Genomic DNA, 13,392 nt, shown 5'->3' with positions numbered 1-13,392 from the left:
GAATCTTCTGGTTAAGGATCCCTGAGGAAACAGTGATCACAATACGACAGAACTCCAGATACAACTTGAGGATGAACACCTTATGTCCATAACCAGTGCCTTCAACTTAGATAAGGGCAATTATAATGGTACGAGGGACGAGCTGTGCAAGGCGAACTGGGTAAACAAGCTAAAATACAGATCAGTAGATGAGCAGTGGCAGATATTCAAACAGTTGGAAAAGACATTTCACAAGAAAAAGGCAAAATCCATGGTTAACAAAAGGTCAAGGATAATGTTAAATTGAAAAGTAGGATATATAAAGTGGCATGGGACGGTGGTAGACCAGAGAACTGGGAAGGTTTTAGGATTCAGCAGCAAAAGATTGAAAAGCTCTTAAGGGAGAAAATGAATTTTGACAGAAAGCCTAAAAGCCGCATAAAAACAAACAGCAAGCGTTCTGATGAATATATAAGTAAGTAGTGGGCAGCTAAGGTAAATGTGATACCTGCACTGAACAAAGCTGTTGAAAGGGTTAGTAATCTCAATTTATAAAATCACAAACTTTGAGAGAAAAACCAAAGGTCTTTATAAAAGTCCTCAGATTAACACCAAGGCCTTTAACAAGGACAAAGAAAATTACAGCACAGGAACAGGCCCTTTCACCCTCCAAGCCTGCACCAACCATGCTGCTCGACTTAACTAAAACCTTTACCTTTATTCCCATCCCATTCATTCACTTGTCAAGACACCCCTTAAAAGTCACCACCTTATCCGCTTCCATTACCCCCCCCGCCGCCCCCAGCAACAGGTTCCAGGCATCCACTGCTCTAAAAAATTTGCCTCGTACATCTCCTTTAAACCTTGCCCCTCGCACCTTAAACCTGTGCCCCCTAGTAACTGACTCTTCCACCCTGGGAAAAAGCTTCTGACTGTCCACTCTGTCCATGCCTCTCAATCTTGTCGGCTTCTATCAGGTCTCCCCTCAACCTCCGTCGCTCCAGAGAGAACAAACCAAGTTTCTCCAACCTCTCCTCATAGCTAATGCCCCCCCATACCAGGCAACATCCTGGTAAATATTTTCTGTACCCTCTCCAAAGCCTCCACATCCTTCTGGTAGTGTGGCAACCAGAATTGAACACGATATTCCAAGTGCAGCCTAACTAAGGTTCTATAAAGCTGCAACATGACTTGCCAATTTTTAAACTCAATACCATGGCTGATGAAGGCAAGCATGCCGTATGCCTTCTTGACTACCTTCTCCACCTGCATTGCCACTTTCAGTGCCCTGTGCACCCAGATCCCTTTGCCTATCAATTTAATCTGAGATAATTCATTACATCAGACATCTGGACCTGGGAGCAGGGAGTGATATCCAGATACAAACTAGAACAACAATAGCAACTTGTAACAACGTAAACTGCTTGTGTATTCCCGTATTCTGGGCTCCTGTTAATTACCTGTGACTTTCCACTGTCCCCGTTATATAACTTGAATTAAAAACAGTTGTTTAAGAGAACTCCATAATTTGCATCTGGTTATTTATGAAAATACATCTACATGCCTAACTTTTAAATTTAAAACAATTCTGGCTGAACAAAGGCCCAGAACAAAAGAATACACTTTGCTGTTTCAGAAATCTCACACCTTGTTTCCTCTGAGGAGTTACTGACAATCTCCTGGGACTGCAAATTCTAGAGAGTGGACATGCTTTGTTAAATACTTGGAATGATCAGGTTGCACGGACTTGCTGTTTAGCCCAATCTGATGCCTGGCAGGCTGCACGGAAGGAGCTCTGCCCAGTTTGAACACCAGGCCTGGAAATGCAGCCTCAATCTCTACAAATTACCAATTATCTGTGAAGAAAACCTTACTGGTCTTTGATTCTGGATTTGAACCCATGTGAACCTTTATTTTCTGTGACCTCTGTACCATCAAACCCTTTTCCCATTTCTCTCTTTATTATATGTACGCAAGGGAGAAGCTACAAACCCACTTTTTCACATTTTGAATGTATGCAGTGAGATAACTCTTGAGCTCATCCTCCCTAGAGATTGCTTTGGGGTCAATATAATTCGGATCACATGAAAAACCACCTGCTCACAGACAGGTGATGAGAAGAAAAACTAGTGCTGTTTGAATGGACCCCCACTCCTGCCTATTACCACCCAAGGCTGGAACTGAACCCAGTCCCTGGCATTGAGGCAGCAGTGCTAACCACTGTACCATCCATAATTCTTCCAAATTGTCAAAAAAAATTCATCCTCAATTCTGGACTTCAGAAAGGCAGTTGACAAGGTTGTCAAAATGAAGAGAATCTTCAGAGTGCTTTGGTGCAGAGTCTGCACCAGAGTCTGGTGCCCTTGTGCACAAGCCACAGAAAACTGCTATTCAGATACAGCAGGTAATAAGGAAGGCATAAGGAATTTTAGCATTTATAGCAAAAGGAATAAAGTATGAAAGGATGTATTACTGCAACTATACAAGGAATTGGTGAGACCATACATGGAGTATCGTGTACAGTTTTGGTCACCTTATTTGAGGAAGGATGTGGTGGCATTACAGGCAGCTCAGAGGAGGTTCACTAGATTCATCCCAGAGATGAAGGGTTTGTCTTACAAAAAGAGATTGAGTAGTTTTGGCCTACACTCTCTAGTTTAGAAGAATGAGGGGAGATCTAATTGAAGTAGATTGACAAAATAGACAGAGCTGATGCTTCCTCTCGTGGGGCAATCTAGAACAAGAAGTCATAGTTCTGGGATCAGGGCAGCAAATTTAAAACAGAAATAAGGAGAAATTACTTCTGTCAAAGGATGGTGAACCTGTGGAATTCACTACACCAGATGCCAGGACATTGAGTAAGTTTGAGAAGGCAAGTCAGATTTTTAATTAGTAATGGGTTAAAGTGCTTTGGAGAACAGGCAGGAAAGCTGAGCTGAGGCTGAGACTGAGTTGGGGCAGCACGGTGGCACTGCTGCCTTACAATGCTAGAGACCTGAGTTCGATTCTGGCCATGGGTCACTGTCTGTGTGGAGTTTGCACATTCTCCCTGTGCCTGCCTGGGTTTCCTCCAGGTGTCCAATTTCCCCTCCCCCAAAGTCCAAAGATATGAACGTTGCGTTGATTAGTCATGCTAAATTGCCCCTTAGAGTCAGGGAGAATAGAGTAAATACGTGGGGTTAAGAGGTTAGAGCCTGGCTGGGTTTGCCAGTGCAAACTCAATGGGCTGAACTGCCTCCTTTTACACTGTAGGGCTTCTAAGATCAGCTATGATTGTACTGAATGGCAAAGCAAGCTCGAGGGGCTGAAATGCCTACTCCTGCTCCTAGTTCTCTCCTCATCTCAATAAGCTACTGCCCTACGACCAAACCAAAAGCCTTCAATCCCTTGATATACTTTTATGGATCCCCTCTCTTCGTCCTACCACAGGCAGCCATGCCCTTAGATGTCCAAGCTTCATTCCCTGGAACTCCCTCTATAAATCATCAATCTCACTCTGCTACCTGGAGACCATCCTTAAATCCCATCTCTTAGGACCAGCACAATCAGTGGCATTTGTATTGGTAAATCTCCCAGTCTTTCCTCTTTCAAAACAGGATTTAAAATCAGTTCAGGTGATGATTTCTTGTCTTTCCCAAAGGGATTGTATAAATCACCTGGACAGGTTTATTTAAGGATCTGAAATTCCTTCTTGTAGGAAGCACCTGGTCCCCTCCATAAAGGCAGTTAATAATTTGAATCTTTACTCTTGTCTCAAACCATGATAATCTGGCAAATATTCATTCATCCTAGTTAAAAGCAAATTATGTGGATGATGGAATCTGAAACCAAAAGAGAAAATGCTGGAAAATCTCAGGTCTGGCAGCATCTGTTAGGAAGGAAAAGAGCTGACACTGAGTCCAGATGACCATTTATCAAAGCCCATTTGAATGAGGATCCCTTTAACAAAGGGTCATCTGGACTCAAAACATCAGCTCTTTTCTCTCCTTACGGATGCTGCTAGACCTGCTGAGATTTTCCTGCATTTTCTTGTTTCATTTCATTCATCCTAGGTTTGAACAAAGAATCCTTCGAGACTGGAGTTAAAACACGTTACAATCCCTACCATTTAACATGTCCACATTTAAATCAGGCAATTACTTACATTTGCCAAAGAACAATCACTATTTTAAAGGTGCAGTTATTGCATATTAAGTACTGCAGTTAGTGTGTTTATTTATTAAGGTACACAGAATGCAAGAACCAATGAGTACTTTTGTTAATAATACCTTGTGCATACTTAAACCTTTCTAATCACCTAGAAGTGGAATGGGTGGGGTCACTATTTGTGTTAAACATGGACTCCAGTAACAAAAGTGAATACAATTGTGACCTACAGAGTGTGGTATTACAGTCTTGGCGCTATATCGTTATACGGCTGATGCACATATTATACAAACCCTCTGCACCCCATTTATAAATGGAGGGGGACTGAATATAAATATTAACCTCATCAAATGAAGTTCAACAAGTACTAACCTATGACACCAGGCTTCTCTTTACCAGGTCCAAAACTGCAGGGATCTTTATACATTTTGAGTATGTGGTGCTGCTGTTCCGACTGATCTTCTAGAGGAGAAAGAAGTGGTTAAGGATGTTGGCTGCTTTTCATCCAGTGCAGTTAGCAATATCCAATCTAAGTTCAAACCTCTGAGGATTCTGGAAGGTATTTTGAGAGATAGGATCTACAGGCATTTAGAGATTCAAGGACTGATTAGGGACAGTTGGCTCTGTGAGTGGAAAATCATGTCTCACAAATTTGATTGAGTTTTTTGAAGGGGTAACCAAGATGAGAGCAGTGCAGTTGATGTTGTCTACATGGACTTTTGCAAGGCTTTTGACAGGGTACCCCATGGTAGGTTGTTGCATAAAGTTAAATCTCACAGGATGCAGGGTGAGGATACAAAGGTGGTTGTAGAGGGTTGTTTTTCAAACTGGAGGCCTGAGACCACTGGTGTGCCTCAGGGATCGGTGCTGGGTCCACTTATTTGTCTTCTATGTTAATGATTTGGATCAGGCATGGTTAGTAAGTTTGCAGATGACACCAAGATTGGTGGCATAGTGGACAGTGAAGAAAGTTATCTCCAATTGCAACGGGATCTTGATCAATTGGGCTGAAAGAATGGCAGATGGAGTTTAATTTAGACAAATGCGAGGTGATGCATTTTGGTAGATTGAATCAGGACAGGACTTATTCAGTTAATGGTAGGGCGTTGTGGAGAGTTATAGAACAAAGAGATTTAGGGATATAGAACACAGAACATAGGACATTACAGCGCAGTACAGGGCCTCCGGCCCTCGATGTTGCACTGACCAGTGGAACCAATCTAACGACCCTCGAACCTAACCTATTCCAATGTTATCCATATACCTATCCACTGACCATTTGAACGCCCTTAAAGTTGGTGAGCCCACAACTGCTGCAGGCAGGGTATTCCACGACCTTACTATCCTCTGAGTAAAGAACCTACCTCTGACATCCGTCCTATAATTACCACCCCTTAATTTAAAACTATGTTCTCTCGTGTTAGCCATCACCATCCGAGGAAAGAGGCTCTCACTGTCCACCCTATCTAACCCTCTGATCATCTTGTATGCGTCAAAGAACAAAAACAGCCCGGGAAACAGGCCCTTCGGCCCAACGAGCCCGCGCCGCCATCTTAACACCACCAGTCCCCCTCTCCACCCATGACCCTTATCTAATGTTTTATGGCCATCCACATTGAGGGAAACTAATTTAGGGACAAATTATTACTGCCAATCAGCCTAATAGCACATCTTTGGGGTGTGGGAGAAAACCGGAGCACCCGGAGAAAACCCACACAAGCATGGGGAGAATGCGCAAACTCCCACAGACACCGGCCCAAATCCATGTGTCTGCACAGCAAACAGTGATAGTCACTGAGCTGTTGTCTTGCCCAGTATCTGGTCCAGTTTAAGCACACACTAACGACATGAAACACTAGGCCAATCTTGAACAACCAAGAGCAGCCCAAGTACGACCCATCGCGTGTATGCCCCTCATTGGACACAAGGCGGACCAACTTAAAACCTGTGAATGAAAATGAGAAAAAAAACATTATTGTACCATATCCATTTACCTTACCAGGGACGCCCCAATGCTTATTTAAAAAATCTCCTATATCCACCCATCTCCAATCCACTCATGTGCCTGTCTAAGTTACTCTTAAACAATTAGGTCACCTCGTAACCTTCTTCTCTCTAATGAAAATAACCTCAAGTCCCTCAGCCTTTCCTCATAAGACCTTCCCAGGCAACATCCTGGTAAACCTCCTCTGCACCCTTTCCAATGCCTCCACATCTTTCTTATAATGCGGTGACCAGAACTGTACGCAATACTCCAAGTGCGGCCACACCAGAGTTTTGTACAGTTGTAACATGACCTCACGGCTCTGAAATTCAATTCCTCTACTAATAAAAGCTAACACACCGTACGCCTTCTTGACAACCTCATCAACCTGGGTGCCAACTTTCAGGGAACTATGCAATATGTACCCTGAGATCTCTCTGCTCGTCAACACTACTAAGATTCCTTCCATTAGCCCTATATTCTGTACTCCTGTTACTCTTACCAAAGTGAATCACCTCACACTTTTCCGTATTAAACTCCATTTGCCACCTCTCAACCCAGCTCTGCAAACTGTAACATCCATCCTCACTGTCTACAACTCCTCCGACTTTGGTGTTGTCAGCAAATTTACTAACCCATCCTTCTACACCCTCATCTCGGTCATTATAAAAATGACAAACAGCAGTGGCCCCAAAACAGTTCCTTGAGGTACACCACTTGTAACTGAACTCCAGGTTGAATATTTCCCATCAACCACCACCCTTTGTCTTCTATCAGCTAGCCAATTCCTGATCCAAACCGCTAAATCACATTCAATCCCATGCATCTGGGATGCATGAACATATATTCCATGGATATATGTTCATAGCTCCTTGAAAGTGGAGTCACAAGTGGATAGAGTGGTGAAGAAGGCATTCAGCAAGCTTGGTTTCATCAATCAGAACATTGAATACAGGAGTTGGGATGTCTTGTTGAAGTTGTACAAGACATTGGTAAGACTTTGAATACTGTGTGCAGTTCTGGTCACCCTATTATAGAAAGGATATTAAACTAGAAAGAATGCAGAAAAGATTGACTCAGATGCTACCGAGACTTGATGGTTTGAGTTATAAGGAGAGGCTGGATAGACTGGGACTTTTTCCTCTGGAGCATAGAAGACTGAGGGATGATCTTATAGAGGTCTACAAAATAATGGGGGGCATAGATCAGCTAGATAGTCAATCTCTTTTCCCAAAGATAGGGGAGTCTAAAACTAGAGGGCATGGGTTTAAGGTGAGAGGGGAGAGATACAAAAGTGTCCAAAGGGGCAATTTCTTCACACAAAGTGGAGAGTACCTGGAACAAGCTGCCAGAGGTAGTAGATGAGGTGGGTACAATTTTGTCTTTTAAAAAGCATTTAGATAGTTACATGGGTATGATGGGTATAGAGAGATATGGGCCAAATGTGGGAATTGGGGTTAGTTTAGGGGTTTCTTAAAAAAAAAGGGCAGCATGGACAAGTTGGGCAGAAAGGCCTGTTTCCATGCTGTAAACCTCTATGACTCTATGTAATCTTTTTCTCACATGCTTATTATACAGATAAAATATTCTATCATATTAAGATCAGTTAACTCTGCAGGTAGCAAGGATTAAAAATGGGCTCTTACAGTCCAACTTTAGCTTTTATTAATAGTGCTTTAGAAGCACTAGATTTTGTTAAAAATCTAATTATACCTCAAATAAAGCAAAATACTGTGGATGCTGGAAATCTGAAGAAAAAAGCCCCAGAAAATCCTGGATAAACTCAGCAGGTTTGGCAGCATCCATGGAGAAAGAAACAGAATTAAGATTACAAGTCCTGATGACATGAGGTGGCAGAGTGGTTAACACTGCTGCCTCAGAGCCATGGACCCAGGTTTGATTCCTGACTTGGGTCACTGTCTTTCTCTGTCTGCGTGGGTTTCCTCCAGGTGCTTAGGTTTCCTCCCACGGTCTGAAAGATGTGCTATTTAGTTGCACTGGCCATGCTAAATTCTCCTCACCGTACCTGAACAGGTGGAGGAGAGTGGCAGCCAGGGGATTTTCATAGTAGCTTCTTGTGACTGATAAATAAACTTTAAATTTTTGAAGACACTGCTTTAGAACTTGAAGGATAAAATGTAAAGAATTATATAATTGAGGGGTGGGAGTACAGAATGGAACGTCAGTCTGAGGTTGGAGCCAAGGAGAAATTAACAAAGATATCGTGGACTTGAGACAAAGGGCATGTTAATAGTGACATTATGGACTGAAGAATGCTATTGAGGTAAGATAGCAGACTGTGTTAACAGGAGAACAAAGATCAGTGTTCAGTGGGAACAAAATTGAGGGAAAGTTTCCCCCTCCATATATACTCCACTTTTTGTTTTTGTGGCTCCCTTGGCTTGCCCCAGTACAACACCACCCTTCCCCCACAGTGCCACTTGTCCCTGGCTGTTCAGTTTTGCTTCCTTCTACCAAACCGAAGTGGAAAGATCTTAAGGACTCGAAGTATCAACTCTTTCTCCCTTTCAGAAGCTGCCAGACCTAAGTTTATCCAGCATTTTCTGGTTTTAATTCAATGTACTGACAGGGACTTGCAGTCCCAAACCAAGTCACTACCCTCTTAATTGCTTCTGAAGGGGCTGAGTGCGCCAGACCGGTAGCCCAATCCAGTCTTCTCGTGGTAACAAAGCCAGCCTGGTCAGAGACCCTCAGATCCTGGGAACCATTTTGATTTATAATAGTAAAAGACAATCTGTGCACAGATGATTAATCACAACAATATTTTTACTTAGTACACTTCACATCAAAAGATACCTCACAGGAGGATTTAAGTTACGGGTAGATAGGTTTTTGACAGACAAGGGAATTAAGGGTTATGGGGAGAAAGCGGGAAAGTGGAACTGAGCCACTTCAGATCAGCCATGATCTTACTGAATGGTGGGGCAGGCTCGAAGGGCTAGATGGCCTACTCCTGCTCCTATTTCTTATGTTATGTTCTTAAATAAAATGACACTGAACCACAAAAGGGGGTATTAGGTTAGGTGACTAAAAGCTTGATCATAGACTTAGGCTTTAAAGAGTTTTTTAAAGAAGGAAAGCGAGGGTGAGAAGGGATTTCAGAGCTTAGGACACAGCCAACTGAAGGCACAGCCACCAATGTTGGAGGAATATAATTGGGAATGTCCAAGAGGTCAGAATTAGAGGAACACAGACACGTGGAGGGTTGTGGGGCTGAAAGAATTGTGCAAAGGTGAAAGGGGAACAGGAACAGGACTTGAATCAAGGCATGAACAACAGAATTTTGGGAGAGCTGAGGTTTACTGAGGGTAGGTTGCAGAAGAGCAGCCAGGAGTGTTAGAATAGTTGTATCTACAGACAATGAGCAAAAATGTGAATGAGGTTTCAGCAGCAGATGATTTGAGACAAAAGTGAAGTCAGGTAATGTTAAGGATGTGGAAGTAGCTGTGTTCGTGATGGCGTGATGCGAGTTTGGGAGCTCATCTCGGGATCAAATGTGACACCAAAGTAAACTGTTGCCAGGGAAGATTAGATGATACCTCAGCAAGAGTGGGTTCTCACTGGCAGAGAAGGGGAGAGCATTATTATTTTCAAGTGTATGGACAGACACTCACCCAGTGAGCAGTTGTCAAAGTTGAAATCCCCACAAAGAACATCGAACACAATCTTTTCATCCTCACTCCTGGATGTACTCTGGAATTCACTGATCCACACCACCATGTGACTGAGCTGGCTTTGACGAATGTGGTAATCCTCTGAAAGAGACATATGGACTTGAAACCAGACAAACAGTTAAACTCACATGGAGCATCCCCTTGGTTTGTGATTTGAAAATTAAAGCTCTCAATTTTCACAGGCACTCTGCTTTTAACACTTTCAGATCAGCTGCATTTTCTGCCAATGCTGTGCATATGCAGTTGTACATTTCTGCATATTTACGCTCCAACAAGACAGAGTGGTGTAAATTTCAAAGTAAAAGTAAAGTTTATTTATTAGTCACGAGTAGGTTTATATTAACACCGCAACGAAGTTACTGTGAAAATCCCCTAGCCACCACACTTTGGTGCCTGTTCGAGTACACCGAGGGAGAATTTAACATGACCAATGCACCTAACCAGCACGTTTTTGGACTGTGGGGGGGAAACCGGAGCACCCAGAGGAAACCCATGCTGACATGAGGAGAACATGCAGACAGTCACCCGAGCCGGGAATTGAATCTGGGGTCTCTAGCGCTGTGAGGCAGCAGTGCTAACCACTGTGCCACCAAAGACTATCTTGGACTGAGAGCAATGAATTTTGGAAACTCTTTTTACAGGAAGACTTTGCAGACAGGAAACAAATATCTTTTCCTTCTGGGATTATTTACCATAGCCATATTGGCCAGTTTTTCCAAAGTTGGTCAAACTATATAACAAGTCTCAATGTTACCAAGGCTGTCCCTGTCCTCACACAGCTGCACCAGCGGAACATGCTTCGTGCAGACTGTAATGTAAATCAAACGTGGATGGCTGAGAGGATTAGACAGTATTGCTTCATTTCATTCTTTCCCCATCCACAACTGATTTCCAGGTTCCACCAGTGAATATTAATAGGTGACTGCGCATGCACACAAGTATTGGCAGCTATCTTGCATGGCGACATTGCACTGGCAGCCCACAATATTTCAGATTACATCTGATGCCTCTTTTTATTGTGCAGAATACTTCCTCGTTATTTGTTCCATTAAACAGTAGCATGGCTGCCCTTGAGATAGACGGGGGCGGGGGGGAGAGGAGGAAGGAGGAAGGAGGAGGAGAGAGAGGCGGGGAGGGAGGAAGGAAGATCCATTGAACAGGAACTGAATTAGACTAGCTATATAAGTATTGTAGCTACCACAGGAGGTCACAGGCTAGGAATTCTGTGGTGACTAACTCATTTCCTGACTCCCAGAAGCCTGTCCGCCATCTACAAGGTGCAAGAGTGTAATGGAACACTTTCCACTTGCCTGGATGGATGCAGCTCCAACACTCATGAAGCTTGACACCATCCAAGACAAAGCAGACCGCTTGATTGCTACCGCTTCCGCGAACAACCAATCCCTTCACCACTGATGCATCATGGCAGCAGTGTGTACCATTACAAGTGCACTGCAGGAACTCACCAAGTTTCCTTAGGCAACACCTTCAAAATCCACTGTCACTACCATCTAGAAGGACAAGAGCAGCAGGTACTTGAGAATATCACCACCTGGGAGGTACCTCTCCAAGTTATTCACATTCTGCCTGTCCCTTCACTGTTGCTGAATCAAAATCCTGGAATTCTCTCCCTAACAGCACAGGAACTTACACCTCAGGGACTGCAATGGTTTAAGATGGCAGTTCACCATCACCTTCTCATGGGCAACTGGAGATGGGTAATATATATTGGTCCATCCAGTCACACCAATATCATAGAACTCTACAGTGCAGAAAGAGGCCCTTTAGCCCATCGAGTCTGCACCAAACACAATCCCACCCAGGCCCTATCCCCATATCCCTACATATTATACCTACTAATCCCTCTAACCTATGCATCCCTGGACACTAATGGGCAATTTCTTAGCATGGCCAATCAACCTAACCTGCACATCTTTAGACTGTGGGAGGAAACCCAAATATCCCATAAACGAAGAGAAAAAAAGCTCCAGGTTCAAGTCCCACTGAAGGTTTTCATAAACAGTTCTTAAGTGGAACTGATCCACTTTAGATCATAGAACATAGAACATAGAACATTACAGCGCGGAACAGGCCCTTCGGCCCACAATGTTGCGCCGACCAGTCTTATTTTTAAAAAAAAAACATTGACCCACTAATCTAAACCACTCCTTTTTCGTCCATAAACCTATCCACCAATCTCTTAAACGCCCCCAAACTAGGCGCATTTACAACTGCAGCTGGCAGGGCATTCCAGTCCCTCACCACCCTCTGGGTAAAGAACCTGCCCCTGACATCCGTCCTATAACTACCCCCCCTTAATTTAAAGCCATGCCCCCTCGTGCTAGATTTCTCCATCCGAGGAAACAGGCTATCACCATCCACCCTATCTAAACCTCTAATCATCTTATATGTTTCTATAAGATCCCCTCTTAGCCGCCTTCTTTCCAGTGAAAACAACCCCAAATCCCTCAGTCTCTCCTCATAGGACCTCCCCTGCATACCAGGCAACATCCTGGTAAACCTCCTCTGCACCCTCTCCAAAGCCTCCACATCCTTCCTGTAATGTGGGGACCAGAACTGCACACAGTACTCCAAGTGCGGCCGCACCAGAGTTGTGTACAGTTGCAACATGACGCTGCGACTCCTAAATTCAATCCCCCTACCAATAAACGCCAAGACACCGTATGCCTTCTTAACAACCTTATCTACTTGATTCCCAACTTTCAGGGATCTATGTACACATACACCTAGATCCCTCTGCTCCTCCACTCTATTCAAAGTCCTCCCGTTAGCCCTATACTCAACACATCTGTTATTCCTACCGAAATGGATTACCTCACACTTCTCCGCATTAAACTCCATCCGCCACCTCGCGGCCCAGCTCTGCAACCTGTCCAAGTCACCCTGCAAACTTCGACACCCTTCCTCACAATCTACCACACCTCCGACTTTGGTGTCATCAGCAAACTTACTAATCCACCCAACTATACCCTCATCCAGATCATTAATAAAGATTACGAACAGCAGTGGCCCCAAAACAGATCCCTGAGGCACACCACTCGTAACCGAACTCCATGATGAATAATTACCATCAACCACCACCCTCTGTCTCCTATCTGCTAACCAATTCCTGATCCAAGTACCTAAATTACCACCAATCCCATACATCTGCATTTTCTGCAGAAGCATACCATGGTGAACCTTATCAAACGCCTTACTAAAATCCATATATACCACATCTACTGCCTTACCCCTATCCACCTCTTTGGTCACCTTCTCAAAGAACTCAATAAGGTTAGTAAGGCACGACCTTCCCGCTACAAAACCATGCTGACTATCTCTAATCAATTCATTACTCTCCAAATAACTATAAATCCTATCCCTAATAATTCTTTCTAAAACCTTGCCCACTACAGAAGTAAGACTCACTGGTCTATAATTCCCAGGGAAGTCTCTGCTCCCCTTCTTAAACAATGGGACAACATTCGCTGTCCTCCAATCATCCGGTACTATACCAGAGACCAACGACGACCTGAAGATCAGAGCCAGTGGCTCTGCAATCACCTCTCTTGCCTCCCATAGAATCCT

At 43.7% G+C, this 13,392-nt stretch overlaps 1 protein-coding gene across 1 annotated transcript in view; it reads right to left on the bottom strand.

The window, feature by feature from the left end:
• smpd5 (sphingomyelin phosphodiesterase 5) overlaps positions 1-13,392 on the bottom strand; it is a 51,738-nt gene that overhangs the window by 11,280 nt on the left and 27,066 nt on the right. Inside the window, exons 4-5 of the mRNA XM_080213745.1 lie at positions 9,745-9,885; positions 4,498-4,587 (exon numbers count right to left, since the gene is read on the bottom strand). Coding sequence (XP_080069871.1) covers positions 4,498-4,587; positions 9,745-9,885 — 231 coding nt within the window. The remainder of the gene's footprint in view (positions 1-4,497; positions 4,588-9,744; positions 9,886-13,392) is intronic.

This window comes from Carcharhinus amblyrhynchos, chromosome 2, assembly GCF_965287045.1.
Source record: "Carcharhinus amblyrhynchos chromosome 2, sCarAmb.v2.hapA, whole genome shotgun sequence".
Taxonomy (NCBI): domain Eukaryota; kingdom Metazoa; phylum Chordata; class Chondrichthyes; order Carcharhiniformes; family Carcharhinidae; genus Carcharhinus; species Carcharhinus amblyrhynchos.
This window is presented reverse-complemented; position numbering and strand designations above follow the sequence as displayed.